The sequence below is a fragment of the Labrus mixtus genome, chromosome 6, assembly GCF_963584025.1.
Source record: "Labrus mixtus chromosome 6, fLabMix1.1, whole genome shotgun sequence".
Lineage (NCBI taxonomy): Eukaryota > Metazoa > Chordata > Actinopteri > Labriformes > Labridae > Labrus > Labrus mixtus.
In genome coordinates this window covers 28,616,881-28,639,438 of record NC_083617.1, presented here as the reverse complement: position 1 = coordinate 28,639,438, position 22,558 = coordinate 28,616,881, and the positions used below count along the sequence as shown (strand labels likewise).

General features: G+C 40.8%; 2 protein-coding genes across 3 annotated transcripts in view; one reads left to right on the top strand and one right to left on the bottom strand.

The window, feature by feature from the left end:
• Positions 1–1,913: 1,913 nt before the first annotated feature.
• vrk2 (VRK serine/threonine kinase 2) lies at positions 1,914–20,969 on the top strand. Of its 2 annotated transcripts, none has more exons than XM_061040813.1 (14): positions 1,914–2,058; positions 3,244–3,393; positions 3,747–3,802; positions 4,480–4,549; positions 5,330–5,417; positions 6,030–6,138; positions 6,399–6,491; positions 6,719–6,851; positions 13,272–13,392; positions 13,996–14,054; positions 15,924–16,102; positions 19,074–19,220; positions 20,155–20,343; positions 20,595–20,969. In XM_061040813.1, exons 2-14 carry the CDS (start codon positions 3,267–3,269, stop codon positions 20,967–20,969), a joined length of 1,746 nt encoding a protein of 581 aa, XP_060896796.1. In that variant the 5' UTR covers positions 1,914–2,058; positions 3,244–3,266. The 2 variants fall into 2 exon arrangements, with proteins under 2 accessions (XP_060896796.1, XP_060896797.1); XM_061040814.1 differs by having other exon boundaries at positions 1,914–2,064.
• Positions 20,516–22,558, bottom strand: part of fancl (FA complementation group L) — a 32,521-nt gene continuing 30,478 nt past the window's right edge. Inside the window, exon 14 of the mRNA XM_061040815.1 lies at positions 20,516–21,026. Within this exon, the coding sequence (XP_060896798.1) occupies positions 20,991–21,026 (36 nt within the window). The 3' untranslated portion in view covers positions 20,516–20,990. The remainder of the gene's footprint in view (positions 21,027–22,558) is intronic.

The window sequence follows — 22,558 nt, the reverse complement described above, 5'->3', positions numbered from 1 at the left end:
ACTATGCAATTCTACATATTCCCGAGCCAATCAGATATAAGTTCAGTAAATAGCAGGTATTTAGATGCTATAGGCTCTATATTGCAATAATTAGGCCCCATTCATTGGAAGTGTTGTTCGTTTGATCTTCAGACAAAGAGCACACTTGACTTAAAGCTCATCTTCAATCCAAAGCAGACTCACTTCCCCAGTTTTCCCTGTGACTACCTGATGTTCAACCAGTGATGTTTTATTTTCTTCCTTTCAAAGCAGAATCCTTGAGTCTTAAATTAGGCCCTGAGGGGTGTCTGCAGATCGATAGGCTCACTGCAGGTGCACGCCGACAGGAACAACAAGAGAAGGCATTTTCTCCCCCCTTTCATCCGAATAAAACAAGCTTGATTGGGAGCGATGAGTGGGGAGAAGTGCGTGAGTTCCTGTCCACCACCGGCTCCTGGCTTTACACTTGTTCCTGAAGCCTGTGTTCATTAGGCAGGCGGGGTATTGACCATGTTGTACAGCAAAACGGAGATCAAGCTGGGTTACAACAGGGACGCCAGAATTCCTGAAACAAACTGGTATTGATTTGAGTAAGTAAGTTGAATAAGCAGTATACAAGAGGCCCCATGTCAGGATCCAGCACTACCTCTGCTTCCATTTTACTGCATGTTGCTGCTAACATCGGCTGCCCTTATTGACTACATTTGAGTACAGTTGAGCACATTCGAGTATTCAACGCACTTGGATCAGTATGAAACTATATTTTGCTTTCAGCAGGGTCAGATTTTCTCTTTCAAGGAGGAGGAACCATATCTATTCAACAGCAGGGACTCTAAAGCAATAATTAGGCCTTTTGATGAAAACATATTTTGAATGTTTCTGAATGATTAAATTAATGAATAAAATAAATGAAAGACTCTTTTTTTATACTTGCATCATACTGCAAGTGAAGGACACAGAGCAGCTGTATAAAGTATTTATTTTAAACTAAATAAAATGAAAGATGAATAAAAGAACGGCCTATGAAACTTTGGGTGAGTAAATATGAGTATATGAGATGAATCTTTTGACTTTCAATGATTCAGTGGTGTTTTTAAATGAAACAAGGTAGATGGAGGATCACTGCTAATGTCACTGTGTGAACAGTTGAATGAGTTCAGGGATCATGGCATAGAATGAAAAAAAAACATTACGTTGAAGAGGTTTTGCTAATCTTACCACTCAACACTGAATTTGATCAGATTTAATGGATGATATTTTGAAGATCAGGATGTTTGAGAAATAGAGAAGAAATCCCACATTAGTTTATTTTCTTTTAAATTCCGTCTACTTTTAGCATGCTGCAGTCCTCAACACCAGGATCAATTGTTCCCCTGGGTGGTAAACAGCTCATATAGAATGAATTCAGATTGTTTTCTCCCCTTGCCATCTTTGTTGGAGCCTCATGTGACCGTAATGATGACATACAGTATAAACTGTTAAGATAAATAAAGTAAGAAATAGACTTACATACCAACAAAACCAATACAGTTTAAATGCACTAATTCATTGGTTTCACTAGTGAAGCTAGAGTTTACATTCACTCCTTATATTCATTCTATTTTAGCAAATTGGCAAGAGTACTGCCATATTTCATTTTGGGTCTGTTTAAAACTGATTTTAAACTACTCTGCCTTTGAATTTTACTGTAAGTATGACCTAATCAACTAATTGAAAATATGTTGTTTTATAAGAAGCCCGTGGTTTAGAAGAGCTAATGCAGAGTTATCTTTAAATGCCTTATTAATAAATGACATTTGCTGAGAGAATAATACTGACACTTCCGCTTCCTCTGCTCCTCCTATTGGTCATTGGACTGTTGAGAAACTTTTCCCCTCACGCCATTGGCTGTGGGGCGTAGCGGGGAGGGACAACTTTCAGGAAGTGGTTTCGGTTTTTGTTTTTGTTTTACACTGGACGACAGGGGAAGAGACTCGGGGAGATTGTTCTCTTTAAAGTATAAATAAGGGCAGTTCGTCGGTATGTTTCTCCACGAAAAGGTCCACTGACGACGTACTACTGCTTGAGTTATCTCCGGAGGTCGCTGTATGTATGAGCATGATAAATAACATTAGCTTCCTGTAGCTGGTAGAACTACTACATGCTGAACAGCAGAGTTATTTATATTTTAACTTCCTCTCGTTTTACGGGGTTTTGGTTGCAGGCAAAATTCCAGCGTCGTCAATTAAACCTAATATAATGTTACATCGCAAACCATTTGTTTATATTTTATTTGTTTTATTTTTGTTTATCTAAGTTAGCCAACCAGGCAGTGATTCAATCATGACTTGTCAGTCATAGAGCACACAAACCAGACATTGATTTGTTTATCCTGACGTCACTCAAATAAAGATAAAATATGTGATTATGAAGTAAGTGTGTTGCTAATAACGACTGTTACTATAGATACCAGTACCACCCCTCTCATAAAGACAGTTACCAGATCATTTACAGTGTGTGCTGTGTAATGACTTCAAGCTGACAGATGTTTCCATGTAGTAGAGGAACTTGGGCCCCTAAAAGTTGAGAGACCCCTACCCGAGGTAGAACAAAGCACAACCATATTTTCTCATAACTTGAACATGTCTAGTTTATGAAACGGATGGTTGTATAATTTTTTTTTACTGCAAAATAACTTTTTTTGGACGTTTTATGCATCTTACCAAAAAACGAAAATAGGTCAAATTAGGGCTTCTCCAAAAGGGACAGCTCTAGCCTTATCACATGTATCTCTGGGAATCAGAATCAGAATTTCACCAAATTTGGACAGGATGTTCACAGATAGTTATTAATTTCAATTAAGCAACATTTTTTATCAATACCATTTTCATTTTTTGAATTTTTCACACTTAAACACACATGTAGTTTCACATGTAAATTGAAAATTGAAACAAAAATTCAAAAGGTATGTATATCAAAGTCTGTCATTTTTTAAGTAAGTCCACCAAAACATTTAAATATGTCATTTTATAGTTATTCCTAATAAATTTTGTCTCATATTTTCTATCTTATATATGATTTATGATGACACTCAGAGTCAGAGTCTGCTTCCAACAATATTGTCACCTATGACATTGTTTCTATATTAGAACTGGCGGTATAATGGTACATAGCATTATGTTCCACTTGGCCTCTTCACTATTTGAACCAGGTTTGCTTAAATAACTTACTGACATTACATTCATACTTGTCCTTGGTTTTCATAAAAATATTTCTTCCACACAGTTCCTTGAGTTTGTGCAGTTTTTATGGCACCAAAAAAGACAGCGTTACCCAAACCGCTCCCAGAGGGCTTCATACTGACGGACACTGAGAAGAAGAAATGGAGACTTGGGGAAATCATCGGTCAAGGGGGCTTTGGACTGATCTATCTCGGTAATAGGAATTATTTCCCTTATAACACACCCTTTAAATATACAATCTGTCCCATAAAATGTAAATAAGTAGATACATGCTAACCAACTAAATCAAATGTTATTTCAGAGTGCCTATACTCTGATTGATCAGGGTTCATCTTGATTGTAAAGCTTTTTGATCCGATCTGATTTCTAAGGTTTGTTTCAACCCTCCAGCTTGTTGAGCAACATTTTCTCTTTAATGTCTGAAGACATTAACAATCAGCTACTATTCCAGTTTACACATCCATAAAAAAAGAAGAAGAAAGGTTTCACATCTTTGTAGCCTGCATTTGTCTGTACTTTCCCTCACTGTCTCCTGTTGTCTCAAAGCCTCCCAGGATGTAGACCGCCCCGTTGCAGCAGACACGGACTTTGTCATAAAAGTGGTGAGTGAATCTGTTCTGCACAATCACAGACACCCTATCTATGTTAAGCAGGGTCTTATAATCCCATGGTTGATGTTTTGTGATGTCATTTTTTTAACCATGTGTTTCATGTTTACATGTATCATCAGAATAGAGGCTTCAGAGTATCTGATCATTTGGTGTGTTGATAAACTGTCCACAAAGTATTTTTTAATCTGAGACCTGTTTTAGACAAAACTGTTCAATGCTCTCTCTGCACTCTGCCGTTGTTACCATGGTTACAGACAACAATACATGGAAGTGTAAAATGTCTAAAGCAAAGTGATGTTTCCTTTTTTTTTAGTTCTAGCTTCATCAAACATGACGTGAGATAATTGTGTACATTTTTCATGCAAAATCATCAGAGGTGGCTGATTGATCAGAACAAGACTGCAGCAGGAGATAGATTTATTTCTGTATTATTATTATTTCAGTTATTTAGACTTCAAAAAATATAGACATAGAGCCAAGGTTTGAATCCCCTTAGCTCGATGAAAGAACATGATGCGCCTCCAGTTTTAGTTACACAAATAGAAAAACATATCATTTCTAATCTGCTAAGACTTAAATACCAGACATGTTTCTTTTTTGTCAAGCCTTGTGCTTCTTTAATCAGGGATAAGAGGTATTTAATAATGTATGTGTGCTTCTATGTGCAGGAGTACCAGGAGAATGGCCCCCTGTTTTCGGAGCTCAAGTTCTACCAGAGGGCAGCCAAACCAGAGAGCAGTGAGTAGCACCTCCCGTCCAGCGCCACGGCAGCTCGCCGGAGCACGAGTGTGTTTGACTGATGAAGTGGCCGCAGACACAGAGGCTTAGCTGCCTGCCGCACCGTAATTAATAATAAGCCAAAGCAAACATGCACCTCGGTGGCAGTTAGCCCCCCCTCTCCGTGCTTGTCTGAGCTCTCCAACGCCTTCGTTATGAGAGGGAGCCACTCACACGTAATGATGGCCGGGCCTCCGCTGAGCCCCTGACCACCTGCCAGCCTGGTTGAGCGCCAGTCAGGCCAGCCGCCATAGAGCCCCGAGCCAGGCCTACTGCTTTGTCTGTGTGTGTGTGTGTGTGTGTCTGTGTGTGTTTGCAGTTGTTTTCATCCTCAATATTGTAAGATTGATATTTGCACATATGCTTTAATACCCTTTCAAGGACAATTTGGAATTTTGGACAAAACTTCAGCTTCCTTCCACAGAATTTGAGGGCCTTTGTTCAGAAAACTCTTAGAATTGAGGAGGTGTTTCGCCTGGGGTTAGTTCAAGGTTATGGTACCATCAGACTCTCATCAAAAGTTTGTATAGTTGCCAGCCATTCCCTTTAAATGTTTTTTTAGTACAACTCCATGGTCCACAGGTTTCTGCTTCTTCAATACATCCGTTGTGACTCTGAGTTTAATGTAGCTGGTGGTTTGACTCCTGTTATTCAGTCTATTCAGAAATATAATTTAAGGGTTTGAAAATAGAGATGTACCAACACAACTTGACATTACTTTTTCTTTTTTTGTCATAACAGTGCAGAAATGGAAGACAAGCAGGAAGCTGGACTTCCTTGGCATCCCGACATACTGGGGGTCAGGGCTTGCTGAACATAATAACCTCAGGTAATGTATTTTTTTTTTTTAAATGCTGGTATGTCATGTGGAAAAATATTAATTTGTTTGTGCAGTAGGGAGCTGGCCGGCCAAACCAGAGAGTTGACTGGTTTGGCTCTGGTGAAGAACTGTGCCAGGAGCCACATTTGTCAACAGAGCTGTTGATAGTGATGTTTACCCACTCTTCTTAGCATAGATTAAACTAATAATCAGAATGATAGGAAGTAACTATAATGATAGAATCCAGGTCTGACAAACATTTTTTATGTGTATTTTAACTTTATAGTTTGACCTTTTTCCCATCTGTTAACATGGAGAAGGCAGGACTTATGACCTATACTGCAGTCAGTCAATAGGGGGAGCTCTAAATATTTTGGCTTCACTTGAAAGGCTGCTGTTGCTTTGTCCTTCTTGATAAACAGTCTATGGGTCAGATCGATACTTCTGGAGACTTGGTAAAAAATAGGACATCAATTGAAAGCACACAAAGTTAATGATAACATTCCACCATAACATGTACTGCAAGGCTGTTTGAACACAACTGTTTTCTAATCAGGAATTAGAAACTGGGAGGGGTTTAAGAAACTTGAAAAACACATGTTTTTGTTCTCTCTTCTGCAGGTATCGTTTCATGGCTATGGACCGTCTGGGCAGTGACCTTCAGAAAGTCTGTGAGAAAAACGGAGGTCGTCTGAAGAAGGCCACCGTGCTGCAACTTAGCCAAGGACTGGTGAGCTCATCCTCATGGAGTAAAAGGACAACCCTGTTTTTTTTTTTTTTTGTTCATTGATTGTTGTTCAAAGCATCTGGATGGAGCTCGAGCTCGTGTAGTCCAGATAAAAAAACAAAAACCCAGGGTCAAATGCCACTTAAACAGAAAACGACCTCTTTAAACCATGAGGGTAACAGAACATATCTGGATATTGTGCAGCCACTCAAACACCTTCACAAACTCCTCATTATAAGTGTCTCTGTTTCTGTTTGTACCAGGTGTCCGTTCTGGAATATATTCATGAACATGAGTACGTTCATGCAGACATTAAAGCTGCCAACCTCATGCTGGGTTACAGAGACCCTGAACAGGTTAGTCCACAGCTGATCACCGCAAATAATCCTGCATGTGCACGGGGGTGAGGTCTGCTGTACTCTACAGTATACACTTGCACATTACAGAACACAAAGTTATCAGGTATCTGTTTTAATCAGGGTTATTTCTTTAAGATGACAAAAGTATTCACTCTATCAGTTGAATGACTTTGAAATAATTGCTCAAATGAGTGTGTATATGTGTTTCCGGTTGTGTGTTTTAGGTCTACCTGGCAGACTATGGGCTGTCTTACAGATACTGTCCTGATGGGGACCACAAAGAATACAAAGAAAACCCCAAGAAGGGCCACAACGGAACCATGGAGTACACCAGCCTTGATGCCCACAAAGGTCTTGGTAAGCTCTAAAATGCATGAGCAAGTAGAGGTGTGGTTCATGAACAGAGATAATTGCTGCCTTCACGTGCTCCTTAGAAACATTGTAACTGCCAGTTGTACAGTCGTTAAAACGGCATGCACGCATTCAAGTACTCGTGCAGAAAGAAGAACAAAAAATGAGCTTCAGGTAAACGTCATTATCAATGTTAATATACTCAATTGGCATGATTTATAGTTAAGGCGTGCCTGCTTGTTACTGCTAATAGAACACTAAAAATAAATGTTAGCTTCTATTTACAACATCTATAATTTTTTACCGTCTATTGTTGACACTCTTTCTAAACTTTCTACCATTCTCCCATGAAAAGTCAATACAAAAGTTACAACTCAGCAACTTGAGTATTATCAAAATTATATAATAATATATAATATTTCCCAATTTCCCACTCGTTATTACGACCAGAGGGCCGTTTATGCTCATAACTCTTTCATAAAGTAAATGCGATATTTCCCAGGAGCACATGAAGGCAGCATTTGTCCTGTGGCAATGCTGCTACAGGCAGCCATCTTTGAGTGTTATTTTTCCCCTCTTAAGGGAACAACAGTGAGGTAGACAGTTAGCTGCTTCATGGCATGCTGTGAAACAATGCATGCGCAGTTCTCTCAAACATAAAAAATACTCCCATCAAAGTTAAACTGAAAATATGACTCACATGTCAATCAGCAGCTCAACTGAATGGCATATTTTCCCCAATGGCTTATTTTTTTCCCCTTACCAAGTCACAGAGGATATGTCATTGTAGGTGCCAGGACTAAACATCTGCACACACAACAACTACACATAACAACTAGAACAAAGATATTCTCTGATTTGTCTCAAACTGCTGATTTCACTAAGAAGAGTTTTGATTCTGGTGTTGAGTAATAGTGAATGACACTATAGCAAAAATGTATACATGTTGACAGTATTTATTTCAACACTGCAATGGACTGTGTCCCATTTAGTTCCCAGTCTTGCTTTGTCAATACATGTAAAATAGCCTCCCTGCCCCGCCACCCTCTGCCTCCCTCGGCTGATATTGGGAACACATTAACTGGCAAATTGCCTACATGCTCCCTCTCTTCATTGACCATCGATTCTCCATCCGCAGCCCCTCCTGAATTCCCCGGTACCGTCTCTGTTTAACAATTCCCTAATTAGCTGAAGTCATAACCTGCATCGTGTATTCATCCCCCATTAATTAAGAGCTTTGATGTTTGGTTAGAGCGAGGCACCAAGCCACAGATAACCTCTGTGAGCTTCCACACAGGCCAACTCCACTCCTCCTCCGGTTCGATACTGTGAGTTAGCATGGTTCAGACTGCCTAATCGCCTCGGTAGTGTTTCTATCAACAGGATCGATGAGTAAAAGAGGGCCAGAAAAATGTCCCCGTCAGCAATAACTATGAGATGAAAGTCAATTTTAATATGATTGAGGATGGAGAAGGGAAAGAGTGAGAGAATTCACCTTTCACTACCCTGAATGAAGAAATGTGCTCTCATAGGCAGTGTTGGGTAACGTTACTTTTTATTTTGTTTTGGGGCTTTCTGTGCCTTTATCGTAGAGATAGGACATTGGATTGAGTCAGAAAAATCAGGGAGAGAGAGAGACCGGGGAACGACATGCGGGAAAGGGGCTACAGTCCAGAACCTGGGCGGCCCACCCAGAGGACTACAGCCTCCATGCACACTAAACACTATGCTACCAGCGCCATGGTAACGTTGCTTTAAAAAGTTAAAACTTGTGAATTTACAAGATTATGCTCAAATGCCACAAAAAAGGGTTTTATTAATCACAACGTTTCGACCAGAGGTCTTCTTCAGGTGATTTTTTTTTTTTAAATGTCCAAAGGTTAAAGACATCTATAATGATCATCTCTAAATGGCTTTCACCTTGGGACTTTTTTTTATGTTTGACCACACTTGCTAACATAGAGCCTATCAACCAATAGGTGTTGAAATGTATACCTATGCCCCCGCCCCCCGTTCCTCAGTCTGCTGATGTGCGTATAACAACCTCCTTTTTCTAATTTACAAGATTATGCCATTAAAAAGTAACTCATAAAGTCACTGCATTATGTCCTAAAAAAAGTAACATGTCAGATTACTCAATTAAAATTGTATGTACAGACACTACTGTCATTGCATAGCCTAGATTACAGCCCATAATCTGTCACTCTGCAGCCTAATAACAGGAATAACAAACCTGATAACCTTTACTATGATAACAATCAGAAAAATGAGCTGGGCAGAGGAATACGGTATAAGCCACAGCTGTTTCAATGAAAACATGACAACACAGGCTCTTGAACTAACATTTCATCATGATGTTGTTCTTGACCCTTTTTTACACCCCAAAGCAATCAACAGATCAGGGATACGCTGTCTTCTCTGCTGTGTTGCTAGTTGAATTAGCTAGATACCCATGCACACTGACACAGCTGGATGTTAACCTTCATCTGGTACCCGGCTACCTGACCAGAAGTAGAACAGAAACACTAACAGGGCAAAATGGAAATTAGTGTGACCGCGCCCTAACAGATTACTTTTTAAGCGTGGTACCACCGACACTGATAATAAGAACCTTGAAAACGTGGTAAAACCGAAAGAGATGAGCATTGTTTAAACATAAATCCAGTCATCGATTACATCAGTCTTTTAAAAAACTGTACACACCTCCAGCTTTGGAAAGAAAACATGTTCATATTGTCATCTGAAAACAACTGAAAATCCAAATTGTGATGCATTTTTTCTATTTTGAGCTTCATTTGACGAGGCCACAAACACCTGCTTTAAAACAGATGAGTGTACTTTCCACTTTGCACGGAGATTATGACAGAGGACGAGACCCTTATCTACCCTTTCCTGACCTGATGGCACCAATCCCTATAAAGATGTTGACAGGTTGCCATGGTGAGGTTTGGTTGAATGCAGCTGCCGACTGGCAGGCCTTTGAACTGCGAGCTAAACGGTGTAATTACCACTATTCGGTGGGCGTCCAGCGGACAGAAGACCGGCTCTGAACGACAAGACTGTGAAGCACAAGGGTTAAGAGTGTGACACTGCAGCATGCTTTAGGGAATCTGAATAACAATAGGAGATAATTAACAACAACACCGCCGCTGCCTCACCTCCCTGTCTAAAGCATGTAGAGAACATGTAAGCAGTGTGTGTGTGTGTGTGTGTGATTGTATGTGCATGTGTGTTTTTCAAGGAACTTCCCTTTGAGAGCTGTTTAAGTGCGTATGCACATGCATATCTCTCTGCTCCACTGTCCTTTGTCTCCCCTCATGTGAGGGCAAAACACATTAAATACAGAAGAGCAGACACACACACAGCACTATTATGAGCTGCGATAAGGTGCCCAAAGCACGCACAGAGGGCAGCAGTGCTAAATGTAGTTGTTGATCTTTTTAATTGTTAATCTATTATGTTGCTCTGGGAGTTGCAACACTTTTTTTCCAGTGTCAGTATCACATGTATTTTTCATCTTTATTCTCCTCTAACAGCCTCTCAGTAGCAATGAAGAGTTGTGTAATTATTTACAACAATAGGAAGCCCCCGCTGTAATGCTGAGTGAACGCATACTTTAATCCCACAAGGGCAACAAGACCTTTCATTCATCATCAGAGTTGCTCAGATGTAGTGTAACAGACAGTGACATACTTGGAGGAAACCTAGAGTTGACGTTGTGGCCTAACCTGCTTTACACAGAGATATAATGAATTATTCATCAATACCACATTTCAAAGACACATTGATCATTTTGAAAAAGGTGCCTGGACCTCAACATGATTTCATACCTTCAAAGTTGTAAAATACCAACATGGAAGGACAAGGGATTTGCGTAATTAAGCATCGTCATCTTCACTAGGTGGCATTACTAGCTAGTGCTAGCTACTAGCTAATTCAGACAAGCAATGCTGGTTAAATGACACTGTAGATTTGTTAAAAAGACAAATATAGAGTTCTACATAGGCCGTGTCAGGTTAATCTAGCAATCAACGACTTGACTCGAGCAATACTGTACACATAACCACAGGGATGTTAACCTCCAAGGAGGGTTGAAGGCTTGTATCGCTAGCTATGCAAACGTTAGCCACACTCGGCAAACCAATTTGACATTGTGTAGCTTCAGCTGCTGTGATCCCATGTTAAGGTGTGTTACATAAATTGTGAAGTTTTGACTGTTTTCTGAGTTTTTTCTTTACATTAGAGTGGCCGACTTGTCTGAATTTTAATATTGGTTTAAATCGACAGGGAACATCGTAGCTAGAAACATCCCCGTTAAGGACAACTGTGGACATGGCCCCTCTCAAACCCCTTCAACATTATCTTTATTTACGATTCTAATCGTCCACTTTGATCATTTAAGTGAAAATATCTAGATCATTTTAGGAAATTCTCTTGACCTGGCTGTTCACATTTGTACCTTACAGCAAAGACTATGCCTTTCAGACTGGAGGGGTGGGCGGGGGGGTCTCCTGAGGCAAGACGTGACGTAACAAAAATTGACGCTGGCAGGAGGAACTCCGGATAAAGCCAGTAAATTAATGTGTCTGTTTGCTACTCCTGCTAAGATCAGGAGTTTTTCAGGAGTGTGAAAGCCCTGTTAGCCCTCTCATGTTTCGTTTTTCCCAGCTTACCCTGAAGTTTTTTTTGTTCAGGGACAATTACTCAAACATCTATTCTTTGCTTTAAAAAGAAAATATCTCCTATGTCTGGATATCTTAACTTGGGGTTTGGACACTCATATTTCATGAACAGAAATGTGGTTAACCTGTAACCAGATAACAGTCCGTTCCATTCCATGTAATCTGGTCCAGCGTGGCAGTGACCATGCTTCCTCTTTAGACCGGCCTGTTGGATGGAGAGGATCAATGCGTGCTGTGGCTCAGGGAGGAGATTTCTCCCCTCTGATGGAGCCAGTCGATAGGTAATTTCTCCGGAGACGTGTGGCGGCCGTTACAGTATTGAGCTGCTAAAACTCCCCCGAGCTCGACCCCTCTGGATGGAGTTGGTCGACAAGTATTGATAGACCTCACACGTTAATGTAGACCCCTGCAATCAAACACACTCACTATAAGACACAAACACACTCCAGACGTGTGCTTAAAGAAAACTTAGTGCATGAGAAATCAAAACTATGTCCTACCTGTGATTTCTTCTGTGTTTGAGAAATTAGAATTAACCAAAGCGTTGTACAAAATACACAGACATACTTCTGTTTACAGTCATAAAATAGCACTGAGGGTATTCAGAGTGTTGTTACAGAACTGATTTTAATGCCTTTCAGCATAAGTGTCATTCTTAATGCATTAAGCAAAGAATAATGACCAACGAGGTGTCCATTATCAGGAACTAATGGATGACGTGGAGGCCTGAACTGTCCGACGTGCAGCCCTTACATAAACACTCATCGGCCACGTTATTAGCTACACCTTGCCAGTACTGGGTTGGACCCCCTCTTGCCTTCAGAACTGCCTTAATTCTTTGATGCACAGATTCAACAAGGTGCTGGAAACATTCCCCGGATATTCTTGGTTCATATTGACATGACAGCATCACACAGTTGCTGCAGATTGATTGGTCGGCTGCACATCCAAGACCGGTCTGGAAACCACTTTTTGAAGGTCTCGTCTTGGAATGGGAAGCATTTTGACCTGGTCTCGTCTCAGTCTCACATTGGGTGGACTCAAAATTTTAGATCAAGACCCATCAAAACCACCTACTGATTTGCTATTTTTTCCACGTCATTACTGGGATTAGAAAGAAAACGCCTCTTGTGGTTTTGACTTCAACACTGCCGACTTTCAAGTATACAAAAAAGCTGGTTACAGCTTCAGACACTACTAAGATCCATTTTCACAGAATTCAGCCCCCACTTTGATTATCATCCTCTTACTTTTCTACTGTAGGTCATCTCACTGTGATTCCTTCATAGCTGAAATTATAGAACAGATATTAAATCAAAAGATGGAATCATTGTTTCTTTTTTTGTAATCTGAAAAAAAATGTCAGGTGACACTTTGTGAGAGGGTTTCTTCACTTTTTTACTTATTTGTGAGTTACCGTTCTACTTGACCTTGCAAACTGCCGCTTCGTGTCCAACCTTGACTCCTCTGGGGAAAGATTTGTTATTTAGAAATTATTTTAGGAGTGTCTTTGTGAAAAGTCTTACCTTTCTACTGATTTTTCTTTTTCTTTTTCTTTAATTTTCTGAACCATTTTAGATTTTTTTGTAGAAATCTTTTTTTTCCCCAAGGAAATAACTGAACAAAACTTTTACAAACTGACACATATAAGGGAGTCAGGAATGATCCATTGGTCAAAGTTAGAAGCAGCTTGTAAAGGTTAAATGTTAAACTCTCCCCGCCTCATCTTCCTGTCGTTATGTAGCTCCATCTAGACGGGGTGACCTCCAGATCTTGGGCTTCTGTCTTCTACACTGGTTATGTGGATCTCTGCCGTGGGACAGCGATCTCAAGAACCCAGTGCAGGTCCAAGAGGCCAAGGCCAGGTAAGAAGTCACTTGAGCATTTTTCACTGCAGAGACCTCTGCTGAAGACATGTTTAGCCAGGTACTCTGTGGGGGAGTTTGTATATGTCCACAAAATACCATAAATATGTTAACATTTCCATTACCAAGCTTATTTTTCTACAGATGAATTGCATTGCCATAGATCCCTTTCAAAAAAATACATATATGTCTCCAGATGTGAAAAGTGAAGCCAAAGTAGTTTATTTAGGCTTCTTCTGGTGAAGCCTGATTAGTGTGCAGCTGCAGTGAAACAATCAACCAATCAGAGGACAGTTACATTTTACCCCTTTTTTCTTGAAGCAAAATTTGTTCTTCTTTGTTCATAAATACCTTTAATTTGCCAAAAACATCTGGTTTTATTTAACATTTCTCTTTTCCCCAACGTGCTGAGTCATTACAATCACATTTTCATAATGCTGTGTCATGTTTTACATACAGTACATTTTCGTCACTGTTTGTAGGGTTTAGTGTGACAGGTCTTATACATACAGTAGCTGGAGCAACAGGCCACCCCTGAACTCCATCGTTCAGAAGCACTCTCTTCATCTCTGCTTTATCTCCTTCTCGTTCTTCCTCTCTCAGGCTGATGGATAATCTGCCAGGCTCCGTCCAGCAGCTGTCTGTGAGTGGAGCCAGCACAGGTAAGCCAGGGACCACAGGGCTTCTTCAGGTTTTATGACATCATTTACACTTCTTAGGTTAATCGAAAAAAGAAAAATTGGAAATAAGACGACAAGCCTGTGGAGAAGAGGGGAGGAATCTGTGTGTCTAATCTTCTGCTCTTTTAATGGAGAGCCAGAGGAAAGGCCAGAGCCAAAACTCATTTAGAAACCAGGCCGACATGCACAGGGTCTACCAGAGCTGTTCTACATGTGTCGTCCTGTATACATGCAGGGATTAAAGTTCTCCGTCTCTACGACGGATTTCTGTCAATTTCCAAAATTGTAATATTTTTAGTCAGTGTCAATCAGACAAAAAAAAAAGTCGAGCAGAATGTGGGTTAGTGACAAATGTGCAAACTGTTGTTTTTAATGTCAGGCATTTATCTGAACCCTGTAACACAAGTGTAGTTTTGCGTCAGTGTGGCATTTCAATGTAGGCTACAGTCAGAACTTTTATCTGCTACGTGAAGTCCGCTCTGTGTAGGAGGCTTTTATTGTGGTCGTGAACATCAGCTTGCACCGCCCGCCATGTCCGGACTTTTTTTTAGGCTCCGGTGCGCAATTTATTTACCAGACCAAAGAAAAAGGGAAATAACAATCCTCAACATGACAGAGTATACCGTTAAAGTTTTATTACGTGCAGGCAGAGCAGAGAGTCGCCGAGTGCTCCGCTACATGTAACATGGAAAAATAACTCTGAACAAGGTCAAAGGTCAGAGATCATTTAAATAATGAGTGATAGTGGAATGTTTCGAACTTTATCCAAAACACAAATTGAACATGGTATATATGTATTCTAATTAGCAAATACAATTAGAGTATTTTATAATTCAAAATGCAGTGGTTTGGTCTGATTGTGATTATTTCCTCGATATCTGACCTGGTGCTTTGAATTTTGGGAAACAACAATACGTGAAAAGGACTGTTCTGATGCATACTGTGAAATCTTTATGAATCGGTACGACATTTTTGTCATTCTGCAGATTTCACATTTGTTCTCATACTGGTCCAATCAGTACGCTCTACTTGTGTAGTAGGCGTTTTCAAAAACAGCCTCAATCTGGGTTCTCCCGAACCACAGAACCGAGACGATCTACGATGTGACACTCCTCCTCTCCCTCAGTTACCTGAAGCTCCTGAATAACTTTGTACCTGTTAAAACAGCTGTCCCATTGACACGCCTTTCAAACTTTGTCGTGTTTTATCTCTCCTCTTTATGGAGAGGTCACTCCTGTGTGGAGGCTCACAGTGTGTGATGTATAGTTGGGACCGGGTGCTCCTCTGCTGACGAGGCCCAGCTGCCCGCCTCAGATAAGAGCCAGGGAATGCATCAACGGTGTGTGTGTGTGAGAGAGATACAAGTTGGAGTGCAGTATGTGTCATACGCGTCATCTGGCCAGTGTGTGATGCATAGCAGCTGACTGTGTATGACACCTCCACACACACACACACACACACACACACACACACACACACACACACACACACACACACACACACACACCAAATGCATATCCATATCCATAGCTGTGCCATGCCTAATCTACCCTCTGTGGGAGAAACATTGCCAACTGGTGTATTATCTGGACAGTGAGACCTTCAGGTTCATCTTGCCTGTGCTGCTCCATGACTCAGATCTGCCAGAAATAATAAAACAGAGGATGCAGCGTTACTGAAGGTGGTGCTTGTATTAAATATTAAGTCTCAGTTAGTAAAATCAGTGCAGTGCCTGATAACAGCAACACGTGTATCAGATGGTTGATTAACAGCTCAATCAGTGATTTACTCAAAATGTAAGATTTAAATCTTTGACTTTTTATTTGAAGTTCGCTCTGTTTCTGTCTTCAGATGAGGTGGCTGCATTCCTTCTTTATGTCAAAACCATGGACTACCAGGAAAAGCCAGACTACCTGCATGTCAAGAAACTGTTGGGAAGTGTGGTCAAAGGAAAGCTTGACCTCTCTGTGCCTAAAGACCCTGCTGAAAAGCCCACCACAAAGAGGCAAGATCCTACAACCAGGGAAAAGGTGAGAAGTTCCAGTCGTGCTACTATGAAAGAGGCCATATAGTGCTCAGCTGACTTATAACTAAAATCAAAGTCAAGTTTGGCTTTTCCATCTTGCTTAAGTTGGACACAGGATTTTTTGTTTGTGGCTAACCACAACAAGCGAATATTCCCCCCTCAGATATGTTCAAACCAGACAGTTGTGCCTGATTATAATATATCACCCAGAGATTCAAACCATTTGGGTTCATTTCACCACTTCAGGAACTGTGTCATGACTCATTCAAGTACAGCTTTCATCAAGTTGGTCTGAGCCATATCCTGTATATTGAGATGGACGGAGAAACAGCTGCCTGGGAGTGAAGACAAAATATTTAGCGCTCCCTCTGCAAGGCAAGGCAAGTTTATTTCTATAGCACATTTCAACAACAAGGCAATTCAAAGTGCTTCACACAAGACATCAAAAGCATCATGACAGAAGAAAGAAAAGAAACATTAAAATAGAGCATTTCAAAATCACTGGAATTATTAAATCTGAACATATGTTCAAATAAAAATAATTCAAATGAAATTAATTGAAATAAATGAAGTAAAAATATAAAAAGAGTTAAAAGTTACAGTGCAGAGTTAAAATTTAAAATCTTATTAAAGCTGTTTAATGAAAGGCAGCTGTAAACAGGTGTGGTGCTGCTTCTCCATGTTTGGTTCTGACTCTGGGGACAGAGAGCAGACCTGTCCCAGACGACCTGAGTGATCTGGATGGTTTGTAATTAATCAGGAGGTCATTAATGTATTTTGGCCCTAAACCTTTAAGTGCTTTATAAACCAGCAACAGGATTTTAAAGTCTATTCTCTGACAGACTGGGAGCCAGTGTAAGGACCTCAGAACTGGACTGATGTCATAAGTCCTCTAACTCTTGATATGTTCTTCAGGTGATAGTAGGCTGACTTTGTAATTGTCTTAATGTGGCTTTTAAAATTGAGGTCTGAGTCCATCACTACGCCCAGATTTCTTGCCTGGTCTGTGGTTTTAAGTCTTACTGACTGAAGCTGATTGCTGACTCTTAGTCGCTCCTCCTTTGCTCCAAAAACAACAACCTCAGTTTTGTCTTTGTTTAGCTGGAGAAAATTTTTGCACATCCACTCATTGACTTGCTCTATGCATTTACCCAGTGCTTTTATGGGACCATGGTTGCCTGGCGACATTGTAATATATATTTGTGTGTCGTCTGCGTAGTTATGATAACTTATGTTATTGTTTTTTATAATCTGAGCTAGTGGGAGCATGTAGAGGTTAAACAGAAGAGGCCCCAGGATGGAACCTTGGGGAACTCCACAAGTAATTTTTGTTTGCTCAGATTTGAAGTTACCTATAGACACAAAGAAGTCCCTGTCCTTTAAGTAGGATTCAAACCAGTTTAGTACTGTGCCAGAAACTCCCATCAAGTTTTCTAGTCGGTCGAGTAATATATTGTGGTCAACTGTGTCGAACGCAGCACTGAGATCAAGTAAAACTAAGACTGCGGTTCTGCCACTGTCTGTTTAAACGGATGTCATTAAACACTTTAACCAGAGCTGTCTCAGTGCTGTGATTTTGTCTAAAACCTGACTGGAAGACATTGAAACAGTCGCTCAATGTCAAGAAGTTATGTAACTGTTGAAAAACAGCTTTTTCGATTATTTTACTTAAAAAAGGAAGATTTGATATAGGCCTGTTCTTTTTTAATAGTGGCTTGATGACTGCTGTTTTCAGGGCCTGTGGGAAGACACCTGAGAGAAGAGACAGGTTTACAATTTGTAACAGATCTGGAGCCATGACTTGGGAGACTTTTTTGAAAAACCTGTTTGTAGAATATCAAGACAGCAGGAGGAGGAATTTAATTGTTGTATAATGTCCTCCAGGTTTTTTTTGCAGACTGACTGCAGTATACTGTCGGTCATAAACCCTGCCTCCATCCACATGAGCTCTTTTAGATTGATTGAGACGGACTAATATTCATGGTGAAACATGTGAACAACCTTACAGAGCTCAACAGGGACCGCCTCATCAGCGTCAGTCATCAGTTGGGAAAAGCAAAAAAAAAAAAGCTGAACACCAAGTCAAGTTGGGAGTCACATACTGTGGAGGTTGTTGTGGAGAAGCTGGTCTGGGGCCAGAAGTATATCTTTTTTAGTCTGGATGGAGGGCTGCAGTAAAACGTGATGATGGCTTAATACTTTAGAACTAACACATTACAATAGCACCGTAATGAAGTAATGAACAGACCTGCTCCATCGGAGGTTTCAGAGCCTGAACATGAAATCTTAAACATAAAAACGAGATTCAGTTGGAGAGGACATTTTTTTTTTTATATTCAGTGAACATTCAACAACTTGAGCGTTGGTCACAATGATTACTGTTTCCTCTGTTGAGTCTCTTCACCCCAGAGTGGAGAAACGTGACAGCAGTGAAGGGGAGGGCTAATCCTCCTCTAACCCCAAACTCTACTCCCCCCTCTCACCCCCTCTATGAACATGTTAACCAGGGGTGTGCAGGTCTTAAGCTGGAGGAGGACTGTGATTCTCCTCAATTTTGCCACAATCACTTCTTGACCCCTCGGGGCCCAGCGAGCGCCCTCTCAACGGCCCAATTTGAAGAAGTTGATGACACACACTTTACACAGAGCAGGGCGTCTCCAATTATGCTCCTGATTTCCTCTTCTTGTGCCATTTCATTTCCATGCTAAAGTGCTGGCCAGTTTGATCCCTAGTTAAGCAGAAGTGGCCATTTACCGGCGGTTTAGCGAGGGGAGTAAATGTCAGCCGAGATAAAGGCCATTCAGTTTGCACCTTCACTGAGTCGTTGCCACTAGTGTTGTGTAAAGATGAAACTGTTTTAAGTATAATTACAGTTATGTAGTGAGGCAAAGATTGGTTAAAGAAAAAGTTGTATTTTTGAAATGAGGACACTCAGCGTCAGTATCAGTAAGGACATCCCGTCTCTGTCTCAACAGGAAGTGGGAGGAGCCAGAGGGGCATCCAAAGTGAAGGCTGCAGCCACTGAGGTGGATGAGGAACCAGAAGAGGAGAAGAGAAAGTCTAAACCTGTACCAGCTCGCAACACAAGAGGACCTCCCATCACTAAACCTCAGTCCCAACAGGTAGAATCAGAACAACACAGTTTAAACCTTTCCCCCCAAAAAAACAGACTACGTCTTGTATACCGGGTCAACTTATATTCTGGATTTTACAGTAACTCTCTTCTGCGCATATGAGCTAACATTAGAAGTTTGATTTAATATTAATCTTAACATTCCTACTTCCAGGGTTGACAATAAGCTTAATTTGAGGCTCAGTGGCTTTTCAGGATCTCTGCAGCTACGGCTCGGTAACATTACTTTTAATGTGAAAAGTCACAGCCAAGAATTTACTCTTGAAAAGAGAAAAATGAATCAATCTGATGCAAAAGTAATTAATTTAAAACCTTTTTCTAGCTCGTTGAGTTCTAGTGGTTGTACTCCATACTCAACTGATTGGTCGGCACATGTCGCTGCATCGTGTTCCAGCCAACTCCAGTGGTCTTGCCAGTGTGGCTGGAACTTTCTCTCTTTTTGGTTTTCATACTGTCACTCTCTCTCTCTCACTCTTCAAGGTATTTTCTCTTCTTTATATTTTAACTTTTGCCCAACCATTGTCCAGGAACCGGTGATTCAGAAACTCTTATCTATGATGTGTGCCCGAGTGTAAAATCTGAGTGTAGTGAGCGTGTTTGCAGGAGTGACAGCAGTGAAGCTGCCTTTCAACTATGACAAATACGTATCACAGGAAAACAATTTGAAACTATGGACTTTATGTTACTGATATTTTATGTTTAAGGCAGTTTTTTAACTGGCCTAAGTAGGCCAGTGGAACCTTCAATCAGCTGGCCTGGAGTCTTTGAGCATCAGGGACACTCGGCTCACACATTAAACTCCAACATCAGGGCACATTTAGGCCATTAACACAGATGTGTCACATTCTGGATTTAATGAAACCCAATCATCCAGTCAAACAATGAAAAATAAGTCAATAATGACGTTCTGTTTCTGTTCCCAGGAGGACGATGATGCTTTACCAACTGTCAGCAGATCACTGAGGCCAAAGAGGGGACCTCGGGTGAATTATAAAGAAGATGACAGTGAGGATGAAGATGAAGAGGAGAAGGAGGAGACGGCCAGACCCAGACCCATACCTGAATGCTATTTGAGAGGCCCCCCGATAGGCCTGAGAAATCAGCCAAAACAGGTGTGAGGACAAGAAAGCTGCAACGCTAAAAACAAAAAAGGAATCATTTTAGATGTGTGTTAAAAACAAGTATTTTTTTCACCAGTAATCCTTTAAAGATGCCCAAATCAGAAGTTTTTTTGTTATGACTTGTTCTCAGGAAGGTTGCAAGGAATGACTCGTGTATTAGTTCATTTTTCACACTTTATTTACTTTAGTTCAGAGATTTTGTTGTTAGAAGAAGCAAACACATAAATGACCCTCTTCAACAGGAAACTAAATCCAACTGGAGCTGCTGGGAAGGAGACGACCTCACTGTGACCTCAGAGCGACAACTCCGCCCACAAAGGAGAAAACACAAACAGTCAGAATGTGAAAAGGAGGATCAATCAAACATGGACTCTCATGAGCGATTCGATGAAAGGCTGCTGAACCACAGAGACGGCTACAGCTATCAACAGTGGTGGGATAGCGAGCACCGAGACGGCCACGGTGAACAGGGAGCGTCTGCTCGCCGAGGTCCAAAAAAGGAGGCCGATCCTGTGCAGCGAGGGGGACTGTGGTCTCGGCTCATCTTTGTGAGCGTCTTCCTTTTCCTGGGTACGGTTATTGGAGTTTGTCAAAGCGAGTTTAATCCCTTTTTTTGAGAAGGAAGGCAAGGTGGCGCCTCAGGACTTCTGGGCCGCCATTTTTACAGTTATAGGCTGAAATAGAAAGAGAACCATCATTTTACATTATATACATTATACATTCATTCTGCAGAACACATTCGCTGCTGATCTACCACCAACCAGACAGTTAAAGTTAAGTAAACTTGAGGCATTTATTAGGAAGCGAGTTAAACATATTCTGGGTATCTTTCAGTTCTCTGGCTTCACTAAACCCAGACACAAGAGGTCACGCTGAACAGTCACATGAAGTTGGTCATCAAATCCATGAAGCAGCCCAGAGTTTTTTTGAGTGCCTTCACATGAATAAGTGTCTGCTACATACGACCAATCAAAGACATCAAAGTCTGCAGCAGCAGATCATGTGATCATAAGATAACATGTAAGATGTTTTCAAGCTGCTTGAACTACTGACTCCCAGATGGTTCTATTTAAATGTAAAATGTAGTGTTTTGTAAATTGTATTTTTGTCTCTCTTTGTGCCTCTTGTCAGTAACTTTGTGTTTTTGCTTCTGCCTGTCTTGACCTGGTCTCCCTTGAAAAAAAAGGTTCTTAATCTCAATGGGACCAACCTGGTTAAATAAAAGTGAAATAAAATAACATAAATTGTGGGATGCTGTCACTTTTGTTTATATGAGATTAGTGCAATAGCAGATGTAACCAAACTACTGCTGGTGATAACTTTGCAAACTGGACTTTTTACATGCTTACACATACATAGTTTTTTTTGATCACCATGGATTGACGCCTAAATGGACTACGGAGGTCACTGCTGCTTCATACAACACTCTGATGAGACCCGGTTGGACTTTGGGTGATTGGACAACTTTGAAAATGAAATGGTCATTGCAGAAGAATGGGGGAGAAGATGGCCCTCACTCTTCTACTCACTGAGGCTGGTGAGGGAATCAAGTGGGTGCAGAGTCAGGTGTGTGGGGCTGATTGGACTTGATTCAGACCAGGTGTGGAGGAGCTTATATATACTGTTGGGCTCCAGTGCTTTGTGCTGATTCTCTCACCATCAGAGACAGTGAGAGGTTCGCCCTCTGATTTATCTTGATGTATAAAGGGCTTTCGAAACTGTCTGTGAGCCTTACTCCACTTTTTAGTGTTTTTAGTGTAGAGCTTGTTTTGTTTTCATTCTTTCTATTTCTGCTACTTCCCCTTTCGATGGCTTGATATCCCTTAACGATAACTTGAAGCGACCCCGCCCCCGGCCAACAAGTGTGTCCAGCTCCCAATCCCCCTGACAGCATGTACTCCTATAACTCTATTCAGTGCTCAGATTTATTTTTGTGGCGACAGTCTTGGATGTCATATGGAGCTGACGGAAACTATTTATAATCAAATTAAAAGCGATAAGTAGAAATAATTTTATGTCAACAAGGCTTTTGTGTTTTCTCATTTTCTGTTTTAGGATGAACTCAGTAAAGCACACTTTAATAACTTACATTCACATTTTCTTCTGTAACATCATCCAGGAAAGACTAACTCTTTCAGCTCTCAAGAATCTGATTGGTCAGTGTGTGTTTCTGTGTACAAACTGATCTCTTATCCCAAGCAGGTCA